The sequence below is a fragment of the Streptopelia decaocto genome (genome assembly GCF_964273445.1).
Source record: "Streptopelia decaocto genome assembly, chromosome: 4".
NCBI classification, from domain to species: Eukaryota; Metazoa; Chordata; class Aves; order Columbiformes; family Columbidae; genus Streptopelia; species Streptopelia decaocto.
Genome location: NC_138658.1, coordinates 69,372,042 through 69,393,250, shown reverse-complemented (window position 1 = coordinate 69,393,250; position 21,209 = coordinate 69,372,042). Strand labels below are relative to the sequence as shown.

At 43.5% G+C, this 21,209-nt stretch overlaps 1 protein-coding gene across 1 annotated transcript; it reads left to right on the top strand.

Annotated features, from left to right (window-relative positions):
• Positions 1 to 7,651: 7,651 nt before the first annotated feature.
• On the top strand, positions 7,652 to 20,920 carry NICOL1 (NELL2 interacting cell ontogeny regulator 1; the record flags this gene model as incomplete). The annotated part of the gene is given in 5 exon segments (XM_082050596.1): positions 7,652 to 7,782; positions 7,958 to 7,976; positions 7,978 to 8,116; positions 15,584 to 15,672; positions 19,488 to 20,920. Coding segments are annotated over 5 exon segments (444 nt in total). The 3' UTR covers positions 19,554 to 20,920.
• Positions 20,921 to 21,209: the final 289 nt, after the last annotated feature.

Sequence of the window (21,209 nt, the reverse complement as noted above, 5' to 3'; positions counted from 1 at the left end):
TCTAACTCCAGCTTGCTCTTCCGACTGTGACTTTGTAGAGATGGGGAGTGGCAGAGATGATATTTTCAAGGCCATGAGAATGCCATGAATACCATGAGAAAAGAAATGTGAATATCTGCATATATTCTATTTCTTACATCCATCTACCTACACTTTTCTTTCCTGATAGTCAGTGCTGTCACCATTTGATTTCTGCTCTGAACCACAGACTTGGTGAAAACCTGCTAACATATCAGCTTGTCTTCATTAGCCTTGAGCGCCTTTTGCTGTTTAAATCAATGTAAGTGATACTGCACTTTTCTGGCCATTTAAGCGACAAAACTATAGCTTGTTTTCTTTGTCAACAGAGTCTGAAAATGGAACGGGACTGGCAACTCTGTCATTATTCTTTATATAGCTTCACTCTTTGAGAGTCCAAATCACCTGGAAAGACTGCTGACTGGTGATGCAGCTTAGACCGTTCCACAGGGAAGGCAGGACACAGGTTTCAAGGGAGGCCAGTGTTCAAGTTCATGTTTTGGGGAGGGGGGATCTGAATATCTGTGTGTGTGCAGTAATAGGTGCACTTACACAATCTTCAGGCTCAGGCAAACAGAATGGCAGCTTCGGCCCTGAGCTATATATAATTGTTAGATATTTTCTAAGCATTGATGCTATTTTCTTTTCTTTCTATTGTTTTTTTTTTTTAAGATTTTATTTTTAGTGTATTCCTTTACTCCTAAACTCCGTAAAATATTTGGCTATGCAAAAGCCAGTAGGTGCCACTGACAGAGAAATGAAGGAATCACATCACTGGGATGTTTTTGCTCTGTGAAGTGTCAGTTGTTTCATTACAGCAGTTAGAATCTTGTGTTAATTGCTAGAGAAAGTAGAGGCAAAAGACAGTTTATATTAGCTTTAAGTGCAAAGAATGTTTATTGCATGATATTTTAATGTGCATAAGGATATTTATCTAAGGGGCTTTTCTACAAAATAGGAAGTGTAGGAGATATTCTGTATAACAGTATTGAGCTGAGTCCAAATTAATGGAAAGATCTGCTAACATAAAATACATTTTAATGTCAGATCTGGACTAACTTTTGAGCAAACCAGTGTTCATTTAGGCAAACAATAATGACAAAACCTGTCATTTAATGTGGGTTCTGCACTGAGCCTGGTGAAACTTAGCATTTTCCTTTGCATAAATCCCAACAGACTTTAAAATTCTCAGTAGTACCAGATTTCATGAGGTTTTATCTATCCAGCTCTCAACCACAACCTTAAAAGGTGACCATGGTTTCACTCTGAAACTTTTCAGTTTAATATAGGGGCTTAGGATAGACACAAAGTTTGAGATGAAAATCAAAGTTACCTGCATTTGTGAATGCTTATAGTCCAGGCTTTCATTTGAGTCCATCTTTAGTGCTATGAGTTGACTTTCAAAGCTCTGGGCATTGTGGATTATTCCTCTTCTCCAGATAAAGGCCACAACTTCATCCATGCAGTATATTTGATACAAATAATTTCTTGCCTAAGCAGCTCTTACATTCACCCCGGACTCTATCTACACTGTAATAAAGAACCCAGCTTGTGAAAAGTATCTGGTTTCAGCCAATAGCACTGAATATAACTAATGCACAATTCACTCTTGCATTGAAGTGGTAACTGAACAATGTTTAAATGCCTTTTGACAGCTGGTATATTGCACATTTGAAGTATGGTTTGTTTCATGTACACTGTAAAATCCAATTGTGTTTTACCCATAGGAGGTTGAATCATGTCCTAGAAGTCAATAGCTTTTCTAAAATATGAGTTGTCCCCACCTCCCCTTTCTTCATGCACATCCAGGCTGTGCAGGGAACTGCGTGTACCATTTGTTACTGTGGTTTTGGTAGCCACAGAATAATGTGCGTAAGCCCCAGCCCTTAAAAAAAATTCAACAGCTCCTTCCTCAACATCAACTGCTCTCAGAACACGTGAATTCAGAAGATATTTTTACTCACAATTCTCTAGCAAGTGAAAAACGACATGCTTACATCTTGCTAGACGGTGATAATACTGGCAGTAGCAAGGCACGGTCCCTGGCGTTCAGACTGAGCGTACACGACCAGCACACAACCCTTGCTTATGCTGCGAATTTACCCCGTGTCCAGCACAGTGATCAGTCACTGGATCTCTAGCAGTCCAATGCAAACCACAATTATAAACTAGGAAAACTGCTATTTTGCCAGTGATTCTTACTTCTTATTGGAGCCAAAAGCCTGAATGGACCTTCTTTTTGCGGTACATTGACAGCAGCCCCTCCTGTGGGGCAGAAAGCATTCTAGGCTTCAGAAGGTATTAAAAGATGCTTGTCACACTTGGCTTCAGCTGATTTTTGGACAATTGATCAAGCCTGGGTGCTTTCCTGCATGTTACGCTGTGGTGAAAGTGGCCTTTTGGAGCTGACTAGTTCCTGCACTGAAGGATCACGGTGCTGAGTTTCCATCATCCCCCTTTGCAGGCACAGCCCTGATTTGCAGTGTCATGTGGACTTTGTTGGTACAGTCTCATCGTCTGACCAAGGTCCAGCTGGTGGTTGGATTCTTGAAAGGTTTTCCAGGAAGCTCTTTGATGGGGAACTTGCCAAGAAATGATGCTGAGAACAAATTTGTCATTTCACGAGGGAGACTTTTTTACCCCACCAAACCTCTGACTTAGTGTTAAAGAAGATACTGAGCCATCAAATAAAGGTGAGTCATTATCTCACATCACGAGGGATAAGTATAGGTGAGGTGCTTTAATTTTCAGTCCTCCTCAGGGCCTGGGGTGTTTGTCAGAAAAAAGAAACAATACAATTTATTCTGTTTATGGGGTAAAACACCTATAGTGCACCAGCCTCTCACCTCTCAGTTAATCTGCAATACTGTGAAATAACGATTTAAGGGACAATTAAGAAGCTGTGGGCCCTGGCAGCTGCCCTCAAGCCACGTCTCTGAATTCCTTTGTCAGTGACCCATCCCAAAATGGAAACGTTCTCTAGCCATCATATTGCTCAGGCTAGAAAAGCATTGCCTTTGCCCTCATAACTGTGGAAGGACAAATAGTCTGAGTTTCAGATGCTGCACAAGGGCAATGCATTTCTCCCAGGGGTGTCTGTGTTTATGCTGGAATTACAACACAGAGAGCTCGAAAGTGACTGCCTGGGAAGCAGAATTATTCTTGTAATCACAGAATTACAAAAAACATGATGGGAAAATTATCCATAGGAAATCAATTGATTATTCCTGATGAAGTATAGCACCTTGTTCTCATCCTTATCAAATTTTATTCTGGTTTTAGACATTCTGTTTTTAGACCATTTTTTTCAATTTGTCTGTATGATTTAGAATTCTAGTCTTCTCCCCCACCATTGCTTATAACCTCCCAGGCTGATGTTACATCTTAAATAACCACTTTGCATATTCATTAACCATCTGACTAATAAAATGCTGAATAAGCCTTGACCTAAGTGAGTCTCTGGAGACCCAATGTGATGTATCTTGCCGTGATGACAGTGGCCCGTTGCTCACTCACACCCAGCCAGTTTTGCTGGCCTCAGAGCAGTCTCCTCAGGTTGCTTTGGACAATGTTGTGTGACACAGCATCAGAAATCTTCCTGAAGTTGATTAAATTTGGCTTTCCCTACCTGGAAGGCCTGTTACCGTGTCACAGAAAGAAACTAAACTGGTCTGACTTGATTCTTGACAATATTTGCTACTCCACTTCTTGTTTTCTGAGTGCTTACAAACTGTCGGTGGGATTATTGCTTCTCAAACATTCTCAGGGCTTGACAGGAGACTGCTTTGTGTGTCATTTTCCATTTTCTCTTCCCCCTTTTAAAGATAGTCACTGCATTTACCCTTTTTCCATGGCTGCTATAACTCACATCTTCCCTGAGGTCTCAGCAATAATTGCTGATGATGGTTGCTTTAGTTTCTTCTTGAATATCCTGAGGCAGGTCTAGGAATAGCCCTGAGTAAAAAGAGAGCTTTAGGCAGATTGACACCCAGAAAAGTGACCTGGAACCAACCTACAAGCATATGTAACCAAAGCAAATTTCTGCTAAACGGTCGTATCTAAAATGTGGTATTAGTTGTGTTAACCTCCTCCTCACTAGTTCACCTTATGCTGGTTGGTAAATAAAAATATGCTAAGCCCTGTATCACTTTCTAGGCATCAATTTGATTAACGTTACCCTTGTGCTGAACAGAGAACAAACTCTTCACTTGGTTTTTGTCTTCCTTAGGCCCCCATGTGTTTAAAGAATGCTTTCTTGCTATTCTTCATGTTTCTCACTATTTGCATCTGGTTTTGCTTCTTGGTCTTTCTGGGGTTGTGCCTGTATTCTCTTGCCATTCTATTATTCAAGTAACAGTAACCAGACACAGGTTCTTCTGTCTCTGTGTTTTCTTCTGTTTGAGTTCAACAAAGGGCTTACGGCCTTGTTAGCAGGCAATGATTTACCACTTCATATTAGACTGGGACTAACCACCCTATTTGCCATGTGTACCCATGACTATAATAATGGAGTTCTAAAATTAGAACCTTTGTCTGCACACATATTTAACTCAGCCGTTTAATGTTAGTGATTTTAACTAGGTATGTACATTTTCTTCCTGCATTGCGAAGGTGTAACTTGAAATACCTGTAGCACTCAGGCATCAATAAGAGGTTTTCTGAGGGAGTTACCAGATGTCTGTCCTCACTAATCATCTTCCCAATAAATGTGTGGATGCTTCTGATTATTTTGGAGGAAACTCTTCTTTTGTTAGCAGATGATAATTAGGTATGGATTCTTTGCAGAAACAGAAAACAAAGTAGAAATGTTTCCAACAGCCCTCTGGAATTCACTATGGCATTCTTCAGACAACAAATGGACTCTTGTGAATCCCTGAATTTTTGCATTCTTCTAAGTAAATTTAGCACTGGTATCCCCAGTCATAGCGGCAGGCAATAGTGAATGTAATAGCAAAGCAAGTCATGCAAGTGCTTTCATGCTTCTCTCTCCTTCAGCGTTGCTGGAGGTGATAGAACAGAGATTTTTGGAACTTTTTCGTGCAGACTGGCTCCTGTTTCCTGTGAATTGAGAACTGCACCTTGGACCACACGGTTATGTTAGCAAGAGGAGCTGGGAAGATTTTTCAGGCTTCTTAAAGACCATGGCATTTGACCTAAAACTGGCCTGACTCTGCAAGTGCAATGTCTAATTGTTTTATGTTGGCAACAAGTGGTTAAAAAAGGGACATAATTTTCAGCTTAGTAATGTGCTGCAATACAGAAAAAACACCTTCCTCCCCATTAGATGGTGGATAGATAGTGACCTACTGCACATCCCCCCACTGTCACAAGTGGGAGGAGGTTCATTGGTGTTGTGCCGTCTGGATGGCAGCAGTCCAGTTCAACAAGGACTCCATCTGTGGTGCTATCACAGTGTTAAGTCTGGATAGTGGGTGGTTGAGCAGCCAGAAACCAAGACAAAGACAGTCCATCCTCTCACAGAGAAGCTTTACTGGATGCATATACAACTATGAAAACTTCGCTGTGATATATAGACGCTAATAACAAGGTATCACCACACCATGCGTAGGCAACCTTGGAGTCTTGACATCCTGGGAATGACATATGTCAGAATGTTCAGCTTCTCTTTATTCCAGTTTTTCCCAAGTTCTCTGCTCCAATATCTTTTTATACTTTCTGCAGTTGTTTAGGATGGGTAACACCTCTGCTTACTTCTGTGGTTGCCCTTCCTCCCTGAGATGTCAAATACCTCTCCTTACATCATTGTGGGTTGCACTGCCTTTTCTACCTACCTACTGAAAAGATCAAGCAATTATGAAAAAGATTTTACAAAATAGTTACAATTTTAGAAAAGACTATATTGATACCTTGAAAAAATATTAGAATGAACAGTGCCTTCCACCTTATCAAAGGTCATTGCACCTGTAGGCAATTCCTTTCTGTCTTCTTCTTGAAGATCATGTATGAAAACTATGATATGGCCGTGGGACCATAATGAGGGTATGCACAAGAAACACATATGCCAGGGTGAATAGAAGTGTAAGGTTTGGATTTTGTGCCAGAATTTCCATTTGGTGTTATTTAAAACCTCAGATCAGGTCTAGACTATGCGACCAGCCCTAGATGAGTGTATTGTCCAACTGTACAATGTTGTTCCATTATATCTTGGCTCTTAAGGAGCTGCTCCTTTAACAGGCATATGAGGCCTGTGAAGAGACAAACAGTGTTAAACTGGACCATCTCACACAATCTCACAACATCCAGCTTCAGAGTTTGAATTAGGAGTCTCAGCTTCTCTTAAAGTCAGTGGAGCCGTTTTGGTGCACTCATCTTATGAAGACCCCATTGATTGAGACCTTCATTTGGACCTTCTGCACAAGGGAGGCTGAGTTTCAGTTGCACTTTGGGCTAAAAATTTGTGCAATTTGTCATTGTTGTAGGAATTGCTTCCACAACTCTGGGCTGCCCTCCTGCCCACTTGCATGCACACGACAATTCTGCTTTGCCAGAAAGTCCTCAAGAGGTTGGAGCCCTTTGAGATGACTTTCAAACTAACCTGGTCCAAAAGCATAAGCATTGAAATGGGGGGTGCAAGAGGTAATTCTGAGGAAGTCACAAAATACATTGCAGGTGACAGACCTTTGGGCTGAAGAAAACCAGGGACAAATTGTGTCTCAGGCCAGGAAGGCTGATACCTCCACAGCCTAGCAGACAAGCTGAGAGAGTTGAGATTGTTCATTTTTAAACTAAAAAAGGGGAGATCCAGGCTAGACATGAGTAAGAAATGTTTTACACTGAGGGTGGTGAAACACTGGCCCAGGTTGCCCAGAGAGATGGTGGATGAACCATCCCTGGAGACATCCCAGGCCAGGCTGGTCAGGGCTCTGAGCAACCTGATCTGGGTGAAGATGTCTCTGCTCATGGCAGGGGTGGCACTGGATGAGCTTTGGAGGTTCCTTCCAACCCAAACTGTTCTATGATTCGATGATTAGTTGTTCCATATGGACCAGGAAGGCTGGAGCCTGCTCCCTGGTGAGAGGAGGTAGAGCGTCTTCCCCTGAGAGAAGCACAAACCATGCATTGAACGGATAACATTGCAAGATGAGTCTTAAACCACACTCTGGGGCAAACAGCTATTGAGAGCCTCTCTCCCTCTTTTCTAAAAGGTAACATCTGCACGTTCCCGGTTGGTTCATGTGCCAACATTGCTGTTGTCCATAAGGCTTCATTTTCAGTGTAGTTTAACAAAACTCATAATGGAGACTTCCACAGAGCACAGGGCACCATCAACAGGCCCTGGAACTTCATTTTTTCCAAGCAAACTTCCGAGATTTCATCTCATTTGAAACCTCCCAGAACAAAACCTCACTCTAAGTGAGTTACAGCTAAAGAAAGGGATGGGAGCTGCATATTTTAACAGAGTCCCTTTGGGAATAAGAGCAACAAACACAAAAATTGCCTAAGACCGTCTCATGCGGGTGGCAGAGGCCAGTGTTGTCCACAGAGAGAACATGGCCTTTGAGGAGCGGAGGTAGAGGAGTACAGCAGCAACCATCCACTACATCGTGGTCCCTTTAAATCTTCTTCTCCACTTGGCAGCTCCAATTTTTCAGTGTTGCTATAGCAAATCTCCATGGCAATGACCCTGATGAGGGAAAGGGGGGATGCAGGGGGGGACACGCATGCTCAGAGTGGCTGCTGGAGCCTCGCCTGCTCGCTACAGCTGCTCCAAGGCTCTGGCACCCAGGCGAAGAGAAAGATCAGGTACTTGGCAAACTGGTCCTTGGGGTGCACCGCAAGCCTGTGGCGCGTCGCTGCAGTGATGTTGCATGTGGGTTTGGTGTCCATGTGGGTCTGTGCTCATCGTGTCTCATTCACTCCTTTGTGGGAGGAGTGCTGGGAGTAAACTGCTGATTTTTGGTATTTCTCCTCATTTCAGGCAAGGGGAGAAAGCTTTAATTATTGACGAGAGTGATGGCATTGCCGTCTGTCTGGAGCACGATGCATGTGGCGGTTTTGGTGATCTCGGTGGTTGGCCTGCTGAGCGTGAGGCTTGTGGTGGCCGGCCAGGACTCTGGGAGTGTCATCCCCGCAGAAAGTACGTACCTGCGCTCGCCCTCCTGCCTCCCGCTGCACCGCGTCCTCCTCCCTCCCCTCCACTTCACCCACCGCAGCCACACGGATCTGAAGCTCCCTGGGGAATGTTGCATTGCCTGATTAGCGAGGGAGTAACGATGAATTTGTAACATGTCAGCAAAGCACATGAAAATAGCACTTATACAAACAGCAAGCAAGCAAGGGATTAGGAGTTATTTAGGAAAAAATACTAACTGCATACTGTGATCTTCACTGGAGCTTGTTTAAAAGCTCTTTGGTTGTAGGTCTTTTAGATCTGCTTCTCAAAAGTTTTGTTTCTAGGTTGGCCACAATACATATCACGTTCTTGCTAGTTTGGATATTATTAGAAGAAAATGTGTGTTTATTTCTGCTAGGGTGTTATACTCTGCTTATTTTAGTATTTAGCTGGAACAATAGGTCAAGTTCAACTGTCTTGTAACTACTATAGATTGACGCAGGGGAAGTTGACCCAAACAATGTATTTGTAAAACATGTATAGATTTCTGAAATCCTGCTGCTATTTTGCAAATCTGAAAAATAAGTAAATATGACAGACTGGCTTGAGCACACCACGGAGCTGGGCGCTCTTGAGTTGGAACCACAGCTCTGTATAAACTTCCTCTGTCATTTTGAGAAAGTCTCTACTTAAACTTTCCCAGCTCCAAAATGAGGCAATAGTTCAAAGATATTAGGGGTTGGAGTCCGTGTTCTCAAGAGTATTTTGGTGACAGCAAGTGGGAAGTAGCCACTCATTGGAAACAATATACTCTGGGATTAAAAAAAAAGGAAGGTAATTGCATACAAACCTATGTATAGTTCTTAGTCACATTTACTTATTATCACTGCTATTTTTTTACATGACCACCAAAATATTTAAGACAAGACCTGGTTTAGTTACTGCATTTTATTATATATATTTTTATATAATTCCTTTACTAGTTTTCAAATACACCTATGTGCATTTGCCTCTACAGGACATAAATGTTGAATTTCTTTCTTTTTCCATTCTCTTCTTTTTTTTTTTTTTTTTTTAAATTAGTCTTAAGTTTTGGGTTGTTCTAAACCAGATCTCCTCTCTTATTTTATGTGCCTGTTTTCTAGGCATCAATTTACTTTAGTAAGTTTTGTGACAAGTAGTCCATTTTATCTCTTCAAGGAGAAAATCATGCTTTAAAAAGTTATGTGTGCCCATTGTGTGTCTGTGTTAGCAGAAGGAAGTCAACACAGTTTTGGGAAAATGTATATAGTAGCTCCTTGTTTTGCTTGTTTAGTGGAAACTGCCAGAACAGAACTTTTGGCCAGGGTCTCTGACCCCAGTCTCACGGAGTTTTCTTTTTGATATCCTCTGGCCAGGCTCCTGAGCTCTCTGAAGAGCCCTTGAGGAAGATTCCTCATCTTGTCTTACTCCTGCGGGTGAGAGTGAGGAATGAAGGGCAGGTCAGAGTTTCTGTAGCCCTTGTTTCCACAGAGACACGCTGCTCTATTCTGAGCAATGCAGGCTGGTAGCATTGCTACGAACGCATAACAACGTTTATGTCTGAGGCCAGGCTAGGAGGAAGACTCTCAGCTGACCATGAACTGTAAATTGATTTGTGCTGCAGCAAGGACAGAGTTTTAAAGCAACAAGGAACTCGGGATGCTCCTAATCAGCCACTTGTTGAACAAGTGCTGCATGGCTGCTAAGTGCTCCAGTGCTAGGGAACTTCCTTTCTCTAGGTTTCCCATAGCAGAGACTCAGGCATGGATTCCAGGAATTCTTCTCAAATAAATGATTTATTCACAAGATACAGTGTAGAGCAGCTCGAGCTGGGTGCCTTCAGGACCCTCAGCAGAAAATAAATTAGACACTTATACCCTCACAATCCAAGACCCCAGACCCCATGCGTCATTCCGGGCTGACTGCAGAATTCGAGTCTGGGGTCTCCCCATTCTTCATTGGATCACTTTGTTTTCATCAGGTGGGCTGTCAGTCAAATTCTTGACCTTCGGTTGCTGTTTTGCACCTGCAGCTAGAAAAAATAAGTTCTTGTAATAGCCAAACCATTCTTCTTCCAGATGCTATTCTGTTCCTTATCTCAAGGGTTGAGCTCCTTTATCTTTTAGCGTGAAGACTCCAAGGACTTTTTTACTTAAAAAAAGCAGAAAGTTCAAGGGTTCACAGCTTGCAGGAATTATGCTAAGGAAACCTACTTATGCTAAGCGAGTTCTATCTAAGCAGTTTCTATCCAAGTTCTATAAGAAGCAGGATACCAAATAATTCAATAAGCTAAGGCAGTCTGTTCCCTCACATCCAGGTACTTCCCTCTGGCCATCAGGGTTCTTCCTGGTAGTTAACCTGTGGAACTCCTTCCTTAAGACATTGCCGATGCTAAAAGTTTGCATGGGATTGCAGAACTGACTGGGTAAATTCAAGGAAAAGGGGGCTAAAAGGACTGTTGGATACAGCAGCAGTTGCTCTAGCTCAGGACCTGTGAGCTGCATATTCCTGAGGCCTGAGAGGGTCTCTGGGGACACATCTCTGCACACTTGCCCTTTTCTTGTGCTTTCATGATCATCCATTGTTGGCCATGGAGGTCTCATCCATAAGCAGTGACCATGGATGTTCCCTGGCATAGGGACATGGCTGTTCTAGCAACCAGCTAGGATGGTCCCTGTCACACTTTTGTCTGTGCAAAGAAGCCATTTGCCTATCTGGAAGACAGAGTTTACTGTTCCAGAAATGCGCTGTCTCATGCCAGCTGCTCTCAAAGCTTGGGAATGCTCCTAGACCCATTTAACATACTACAAGAGATGTAGCTCATGGGAGACAGAACACTGGGCCAGCCAGACCTTTGAAGTGTTCTAGCACAGACATTCCTGGATCTTTTACTGCTTGGTGTCAGCTCTGCTGGCTATTTCTCGTCAAGGAGTGGATTGTTCTGGGCACTCACCTATTTTGGGGGGCAGTGCTACTGCAGGACACGCACACAGCTTCCTTGTTGCTGGTGCTTAAGCCCATAATGTCAGCCCAGGCAGAATGGTGTCTGCGTGATCCAGCAAGAAAAAGGGAGCTCTAGCACACACTCTCGACAGGGATACATGATGCACATGGACCATACTAAGTGTCCTTCTGCAGGGCAGACCTGTGTGGTGCTTGATGCTTTTCTCTGTTCCAAGATGTGCAACGTGTGATGAGGAGCAGCTGAGGGAGCTGGGGCTCTTTGGCCTGGAGAAAAGGAGGCTGAGGGGAGACCTTATCACTGTCTGCAACTGCCTGAAAGGAGGTTGTAGCATGGAGGGGGTTGGTCTCTTCTCCCAAGTAGCAAGTGATAGGACAAGAGGAAATGGCTTCAAGTTGCGCCAGGGGAGGTTCAGATTGGATATTAGAAAAAATTTCTTCATGGAAAGGGTTGTCAGACACTGGAACAGGCTGCCCAGGGCAGTGGTGGAATCACCATCCCTTGAGGTGTTTAAAAGACTTACAGGTGAGGTTCTTAGGGACATGGTTTAATATTAGATTTAGGTTATGGTTGGATTCAATGATCTTAGGGGTCTCTTCCAACCGAAATGATTCTATGACTCTATAGGACTGGGACCATACCTTTAGCAGGAACAATCTCTCATGGACCACACTGCATTAAGCCTCTGTCTCCCATTTGTTGAGAGAAATGTGTCCCTCTCGTGGGGACAATGCTCTCATGCAAGTGTGGGAGGTGCAAGAGTCACAGGAGAGACGCGTGAGAGTGAGTCAGAGCTCTTGTTAGCGTTGCAGAGAGCTCCTGCCCTGTGTGTGGCACGGATGTCTGGCTTGGGGTACCATCCCCTGCTCTCCACTTGGCACACTTTCTGCCAGCCAGACAGCCAGGCCCAGCTTTTTATGAATAATGCTAATTAGCGGTGATTAATCATGTGCTTATACTTTATACACAGCACTTCGCATATGCAAAAGACTGCTTAAGTGTGAAGTGGTGTTACTAATGTTTGTGGATTATTTTCTTTAAAGTTCAGTGCAATCCACTAAAAGAAATAAAATAAGTAATTTACCCAGCCTCCCATGGCATTTACAACCGAGATCACCCACTGTGAAAGCTGAAATATAGAATTTGAAGAAGAGAAGCTGGTCAGTCTGTTTTCATTAGCCAAGGTGCATTAAATGCAAAGAGTAAACACCATGTGCATGTGCAGGAAAGTAAATTAGACTTCCACAGTGCTTTCAGTTCCAGTTTATCACCAAGAAGAAGCCCAGAAGCATATTTTAAGCTCTCCTCCCCCACTTCTCCCTGAACACACAAAGACACATAGAATCTTTGTGCTGACAGGACCCACTTAAAGAATTATAGCTGACTCTTGGTAATTCTCATTATGTTAATCCACAAACCTGTTAAGTCTCCCTATGAATGATAGTCTGTTCCCAGCTGTCAGTGAGGAATTAATAACACTCTGCTGTACTTTGTTATGATGTGACTTAAGGTTTGGTTTCATGATTGCTTTAAGCTGATGTAAGCCTATGCTGTCTCTGCCCTTCTCCTCCCCATAGCCTGGCCTCCTGTCCTCATTCTATTTCTTGTTCTGGCTCAAGAACTTGGGCATCCAGGATCTGATCTGGAGAAAAAAAAATCAGCAATCCAGCTGACAGAGCAACTGCTTGGTCACTCCTGCTGTGAGCGAGGGAAGGTATGGGAACACATAGCCGAGGATAGAAAGCAGGGTGGGATTGCTCCTATTGGCATCCATTTAGATTTGTTTAAGACCTTTGTGAAAATAGACCCTTAGACATCATTACATTGGGAGAATGTCCATGTGCATCCTACTGAAAATATTGTGAGCATGAAGAGAGATCAAGTCCAGCTAGATTGGCCAGCTTACCAGCCCAGCTCTTCGGTCTGGAAAGGAGACACTGAAGCAGGGAGTGATGGAGAGCAGCAAAGTCATAAGTGGGACAAAGGTGGTGAATATTTAATAACTGTCTCTTTTACTGAAAAATGAGAGGCAGGAAATGAAAGCAGCAGATGTTAACTTCAGAGCAGACAGGAATGGTATTTTATTCACTCACTGAATAGCTGAGCTGTGGAACTCATAGCCACAGGATGCTGTATGTGCCAAAAGTTTACATGGATTCAGGAAGCAAAGGGGCAAATTAGCATGAAAAAAAAAAAAAGGAGGGCTTATCAGATGTAGAAACACCAGCCAGATTCAGGATATCCTGCAGTCTCTTGGTAGGCTAGAAGAATCACAGAATCACAGAAGGAGGGCTGAAGTGACCTCTGGAGATCATCAAGTCCAACCCACCTGCTAAGGCAGGTTCACCAGAGCAGATCACACAGGAAGGTGTCCAGACGGGTTTGAATGTCTCCAGAGAAGGAGACTCCACAGCCTCTCTGGGCAGCCTGTTCCAGGGCTCTGGAACCCTCAGAGTAAAGAAGTTTCTCCTCATATTCAGATGGAACCTCCTGTGCTTCAGTCTGTGCCCGTTGCTAAAGGCTTATTCTTATCTGTTCCTTAAGCATCTGCTATTGGTTACTTCAAGAGTCTGGCTAGAATAATAGTTTAAAAGCCTGGTTAGAGCCAGGACTTGGGAAGCTCTGCTGATAAAAGTCCTCTGTAGCTACAAGCTTTCCAGGTGGTGGGTGTTGGCTGCTTTAGTGAGTCCTTTCTGTGCTGTTGTAAGCCAAAATGGTGCAAAAGCTGTTTGGAGGAATGACTGGAGCTCTCGCACTGCCTGGAGAAGGACCCTTTACCAAGGAGGAGAGCCTGGGAAACTGTAGTAGAGAGTGAATACCCCCTTATGTGGTGAAACTGGGTGCATCTGCACTATGGCTTTGAAGAGCAGTGCCGTGTCAGGAGCTTCATGTGTGCTGATCCAGGACACATGGAGCTGCACAGGCCAGTGTTCTCAGTGCCACCACCTTTTTCCTGTGGAAGCTGCTTTGATGACAGGGCAGCTGCATACACAGGGGTGGCAGAAGTGAAATAAGCACTGAGGCATGGTTGTGCCTTTCCACTTGTACCTCTCTGACCACACAGGAGCACTTGGCTGCCATAAATACCAGTGAATGATCCCACACAGCCATGGCCTTCATGAGGGCCTGGGAAGGCTTCCCAGGTGGCAAGCAGTGATTGACTATGGAATTCATGACTCTCCTCAAAGATGCCTTCTCCACACTGTCAGAGCAGGAGACATTACTTTATGACCTGTAGTTTGTTTTTTCCCCAACAAGTTCTTATTTTGATAATAGTTTAATGACAAGCAGTTCAAGGTATGCAGCCCCTCACCAAGGTGGAGCCAGGGCAGGGTGCTTTCTGGGATGACCATAACAAGGGGAAGGAGCAAGCCATGACACCAAGTGAATGATGGATTTGCTGACAGCAGACTGAGGATGCAGGTTCTTTCTAAGGGCTCTTCTCCATGAAGTCAAAACAAATAAATTACTGAAATACTGAAAAAAGGAGGGGGTTGAGTGTCTTTCAAATGTGCTTAAAACCATCCTGATGTTACTTCGCTCAGGCCTGGAGACAGATTTTTTGTGAGTGATGCTGTTCTTATAAATGTGAGGACTTTGCATCTCCCCATGTCCCTGGAATCCCTGGCTTGATCCCTGGATCTCCCTGACATGTCATCTGCATGGAGGCTGGAGATGGAGGAGGTTGGATGGGAGCAAAACAACCTCCTGAGCAGGTCAAAGCCCTAGAGGCCTGCTGGGGACCAAGAAGCACTCTGGCTGCTTCATTAACTGTGACTGAAAAAAGGGCCTGAAATCAGTGCAAGGTGAATCAGAATCATTTCGGTCGGAAGAGACCCTCAGGATCATCGAGTCCAACCATAATCCTGGCAGAGCAGAAATGGCCGGCTCCAGAAGTGAGCCATTTTAGTTGTTGCCAAGTCCTCTTCTCCTCCTCTTCTGTGCCTTTTCCCTGCCCTGCCCCTCTCCGCACACACACTGGCACCAGCTGCAGAGCCAGTGGGGCGCTTCGCATTCCTGGCAGAGAAAAAATACAGCAGCAGGTGAAAGGAAGCAAGTACAGATCTGGCTCTGTCCCTTGCCAAGCTGCTCTGTCAGAGCTCCTGTAAAAACAGACCTGCCTGTCTGGTTTCTGAACCGCTGCAAACTGCTATTTTCAGCATATCAGCTGAGAATTAACCTATGTCTGAGGAGGACTGATGATTTCAATTATAAGGGGAGAGGCTGGGGGCTGAAGGCACACAGCACCGGGTAGAATCAAGCCTGGGCTGTGTTCGGAAAAGCACACACAGCAAAAAGCTCTTGTGCTTTTGCTGGTCTTCACACATTTGCACCAGGACAGAAACAGCCTCATCCACAGGCCATCCTAACCTGGTACAAATGCAGGTGTGGGTGCCTGGTAAATCAGTTTTCTCCTGGCATTGCGAAGTCTCTGAGAATTCCCTCTCTGTGCTGCTACACTCCAGATTTCACGCTGTGACAGTAATGTATTCTGCACATTTTTCCAGGTCGTCCCTGTGTTGACTGCCATGCATTTGAGTTCATGCAGAGGGCGTTGCAGGATTTAAAGAAGACGGCGTATAATCTAGACACACGGGTATGTTTTTCTATAGAAATGCTTTCACTTAGCCTTTATCTCCGAGTGTCCAGGTCTGCCTGTCTGTGTACAGCAGACATGACATCTCTGCTGACTCACTTCCATTTCAGCAAATAGGATTGTATCAAGTACGGATCATTTTTCACAGGCTGGAGAGGTTCATGAAAGATCATCTAGTCAGACTTCTTGCATAACAGGCTCAGAATTACCCCAGACAGTCTCTGCATCAAATAGAGAAGGAAAGAAGATTTATGAAGGGAGAGAAGAACAAGAAAGATTATTTACTCTTTATTTCACAACATTGCTTCTGAGCTGTGGAATGGTCTGTGGATGGGGGAGCAAGAAGGTGGCAGGCAGGGCTGGCAGAGAGGAAAGGGAAGCACATATATTCCTTCCTCGTGGATCGATGGTCTGTGAAAAAGGGAGAAACACATTTGCTCAGGTAGTTATCACAGCACACTGGCCATTTTGCAACTTTCCATGCTGGTCTTGTGCTGCAGTGGTCTCAATGAACACAAAATGAGGGTGTGTTAAATGCCCTGATTTTAGCAATGCATACGTATGTGGGTTCATAAATATACACAAACACTGACAGGGGTGGGACTTACCACAGTGGTTCCTGTGCTGTCTGAAGTTTGCAAGAGGCAGGAGGTCTCTCACCTCTAATAAAGACCCCTCCCCACCATGGACCTGTTCTCCTACCTCTCCTTCCCTAATAGCTCCATTAACACTGGCAACATGACAGTAAAGGAACTTGTGGTGAGTGAAAGCAGTTCACCGCTACAACTTTCAGTTCACTTGGGTGCTCGCTCAGTGCCTCTGACCAGCGCCATCTCTGTTGGTAGATGAGAAGGGCCCCTCGCTCCTCAGGCCACCCTCTGCTCAAATTGCCATTCACAGCAGAGTCAACCAAAGAGAAGGGCAATTACATTGCTTTGCCTTTTTTTTCTCATGACGTTGGGCAATCATGCAGGGCCCCCCACAATAAGGTTGGAGTGATTTCATCTTTCTTGAGCTATCAATAGGAAACTGATTAGGACAGAACTCCGAGTGCGGTATGGGTTACATTGCAAAAGTTTCTTGTGCACTAGCGTAATACTAAATAACTGTTAAGTGTCAGACTAGGGATAGAGGGGCTTTACCTCCAGCAGCTGTGCTGGGCTGTTCTGGAGCATGGCAGGCTTTCACCTCTTTGGATCAGGTTCAGCTGAAATGTTTTGTACCTACGCAAGACCATGTGCAATCACAGCTGTGTTGGTTCTTACACTGTCACCAGGCTTTACATGGAAAGTTAAAGAAGGTACTAAATTTCTGTCTAGGTTGCACTAGGAAGATTTTTTTTTTTTTTAATGCAATAGAGGCAGCACAATTCCATAATCCCATTTACAGAGATATTCAGACATATATCTGTGTTGGCTATTCCATTTGGAGGGTGGGGTGAGAAAGCAGCCCATCAGAGGGCAATGCTCCGTTGTAAGAGGCGAGACAGAATAAAAAAGGGAGAAGCTGGTCCCAGGGTGCTGCAAGATAAGCTTCTGTTTCTGTAAGGACCTGGACAGGCCTGAGAGGCCAAAGCACTGATTTAGGCAGCTCTCAGTATTACAGAAGAAGGGGCACAGGAACAGTGCATCACCAAACCAAGCATAACCAGTTATCTGGAACATCACTCACCCTCTGACAACTGTCAGGGTTTAATACTACTAGTAAAGAAAGGGGATATTATTATCCATCTCTTGCAGGTCTTTCTGGAAGAGATGCTTTAGTTAAATACAAATTATTGAATGAAGCAGAGAAACTAAAGTGAAATGCAGAGGCCAGGGCCCTACAAATGGCACAGTGTGGCTTTCTATTCTCTGAAAGGTACAGCCTCCATTTCCCTACTTAACCTCTGGTGCTTGGCTCATGCTGACCAGCTATAATTTCCCAAGTTTTACACACAACTTCATTTAACAACTCCTGAGTTTTGAAAGTTGTTGTTACAAGGGCAAGGACTGTTCCTATCAGGGATTTCCTAAGCCAGTGCCAACACGGCCACAATATATTTTTGTAATTGATGCTTCTCTTTCATAGCCTTTCAGTTTACAATTGAGTGCTCCCAGAGCGGCTCTTCCTGCCTGTAAATAGTCGTGAGTGACGCCTAGGCAGGGTTTGTGGTAACAGTGACAGCTTGTTGGCATTACGGTGAAATCCAATAAGTCTGTTTGATGTTAAGATGATTCTATGATTTCTACTGGGCTCCCAACAATGAGAGCATTCAGTCATCCAGGATTGCATTGTACAAGCGAGGAGCAGTGTTTAATAACACCTGCCGTTGCACTAAGCCGGTAAGTGGAAGCAGGCAAGGAAAGTGAACAAGTCATCTTTAATGCAAAGGCTGATGTCAGAAGTTCAAGTTGAAATGCATAGCGGGCTGTGGAGGGGAAGGAAAAGCAGTTCTGCAACAGGCTCTGCATGCAAAACTTGGAGTCTGAGAACAAGGAGTGAGCTGTAGAGAGTGGGAGCTTGGGGGGACAGAGGAGCTGCTGGCCAAGCAAGGCAGAGCCTGGTGGAGCAGGTCCCCAGGTGCAGTGCCCGGCTACTCCTTTGGAAACTCTGTGTCTTTGTTAATTAGCCCTTTGCTGTTTCTATAATAATTTGTCATGAGGCACCATGTCAGAGGAACACCAGCATGCTGAACATCAAAACTTTTAGATAATTTGTTAACAAGTGATTTTCAGCATGTGATGATTTTTTTTCCAGTGCAGATAGGACACGTGTTCAGGGTGAATTTAAGCCTCGTAACTATTTTTTCCCCTCAAGAAACTCTTCAAAGCCAGTCTACAAGCTACTTAAGGGATCACAGACCGCAGGGTGAAAACCACACAATATGCTCAGGAAGATATTTCTTTTCAGTCACAATTGCACTTGCTAATGTGAGTTGCTTGCACCGACGATTTTATTTTGAGTCTTGCAAGATACTCAGCTTCTGAAATGATAGCTCATTTGAGAAATTCAGCCTTTGTTTCTCAAAGAGTGAGACTAGGACCCACAAAAGATATAAGTCACTTGATTACAGTTAAATAAATGATACTTAAATATCTTTGAGGCTCCAGAGTCAGGTTACAGGTTACAGGTTTCTCTGGATACAGAGAAAAAAAGCTTGGAAATGCTTTTCCACTAAGACACTCCAAGAACAAGAGAAGTAATTTTAAATTAAGTATATAGAAAATGTTTATTAAGCTTTTGGTGAAGCTCTGGGGGCATGGCTCCAAATGGAGCTGATAATAGGGCAGCTGTCTGTAAATTAACTCAGGTTAAAAAAGGAGCCACAAACTCAAGTCCAGGTCTGACCTGAAAGATTAATGAGTTTCAGACAACAAGGTTAGACTGACAGCTGGATTGAACCCAGAGTTACTCTAGAGAGCCAGCAGTGTAACTGAGAGCTCAACTGGCTCCTCCGCACATGCTATCTGGTGCAATTAAATTATACAGTCCTGAAGACATTGTCAACAGGAAACCATCAATCACTGAGGAGGAATCAAGAGCAGTGCAGTTGAAAGGGCAATTTTTCTCAGCATTTATAAAGGATGCTTTAATAATTTTGACAGATTACTCCCTAGAAGTTAACTATGAAAATGAAAACATTTAAACTATAAAAATACTCTCCATGCGTCGTGGTTCTGAATACACTTATTTCAGCACTTTTTCTGGGTGAAAACCAGCACTAATAACTATGATTTTTGACTCAGCAAGTACCTTGACTACAGTTATGCAGAGGGATTAGGTCTAATCAATTATATACTCTTTTAAAGTGTTGCATTTATTTTTTTCCCCAGACAGAAACCCTCCTCCTGAGAGCGGAAAAGAGAGGCCTGTGTGATTGCTTTCGCGCAATACACTGAAATGAGCACTGGGATTTGGCCAATGGACATTTATTAATTTTTAAAATGCTGTTCATTAAATTGCAGGAAGATACAGAGCGCAAGGTGTGCCACATTGCAAGGAGAACGATTTTTATCCAAACAGGTACAGCTCAATTAGATCATTTATGCTTTGATCTGTTTTATCCTTACTGTATGTGATATTGCATCTGCTGAAATGTCAACAGAAGAAACAGTGCCAAAGTCTCGCTCATGGTTTTTATGCAAGGATAGCATCTCGCTTTTCGGGTATTTTAAGCCAAAAATTGTCCTTGGACTCTCAGGTCAACACCTCAGCACATGAGAATTGCCATAGATCTGTAAAGGTCAGTAGAGTCAAATTCTCTAATATATTTATGGTAGAATGTATCCCCAACATGAAAAGGAAGCTACTTTGCAATGATGCATAGCTAAACATTTACAAACAAGCAGTCATGGCTTTATATAGAAATTAATAGTTGTCACTGACTGCTTGGCAGTCCAAGGAAGGTATTTGTTCCCGATTGTATCAATAGTTCAGTGCATAGCAAACACAGCAATCTGTATTATAATTTTAATTTCTTCAGAGCCACACAGTAGCTGTGATCTTTTTGGAGAGATTTATTAAGTATCTAATGTGATCAGTAACATTTGTAATCACATGAATACTGCCTGGCAATCGAACTGATTGCCTCTGCCAAAATCTTCCGGAGAAGTGTCTTTCATTAAGCAAATCACATACTGGATTGAGCCACTCAAACTGGCCCCTACAGGGAGTTTGGCAGAGCGCCTATGGAATGCCTGCGTGCCCAGGAGTCTCCTGCAAACTGAATTTTGAGAAATAATTAAATTCTCCCAAAACGGGCCATAGCTCTTGCATGGACTTTACACTCCGTAGCGGTGGGTTATAGTGCGGCTATTAATATTCCTGCTGCAGTCAGTGTGAGACAGGAGAGAGCAAAACAATTTAAGCAGTGTAGTAGTAGTAGTAGTAGACAAGGTTGTGCCTTGTTACTCTTTGAAAAAGAACAGTAGATCCTTTCTCTCTGTTTTCCTTTTTTCCTTTGTTTTGGGGAGGAGAGCAGAAAATGACCCCAGTGGAATGTTCTTGTTGATAATAACAGATTTTTCACAGGGCTTAAAATATCATCCACAAAGTATAATAAACAGAGATTTGTAAATCAACTAGAGCATCTAGCTCTGTACAGGCGAGAAACTTTTATACAAATAAGAGCAAGGGAGCAGTATCAACAGCAGTGGTTTACAAATTTTACCAATTCTTATTAATATTTCTGTCTGCCCATAAGTGGCTGATATTTTGCTGTCAGGCTGCTCAGTAAGTTATGATGGTAGTGATCTGTGCGTTTCCAAACTGCACAGGGAAACAGGGAACTGTGACCCACTGCCATACTTGGTAACAGAAAGGAGCATATTACCATATACTCTGCCAAAGTTTTCTGAAAAGTATGTGGTTCTCAGCAAGGAAAACCTTCCTTGCACCTGCATTTCAAGTAGGAAATTCAATTTGTCCTTTGTAGTATTCTAGAAAAACCCTTTACAGGTCACAAGGATCTCGTTTGTATAAAAAAGAAGCAGCATGACGCAGCAACACTTTGCTCCCAGTAGCATTTCACTCCACTGTAGCACTGGTTACTGACC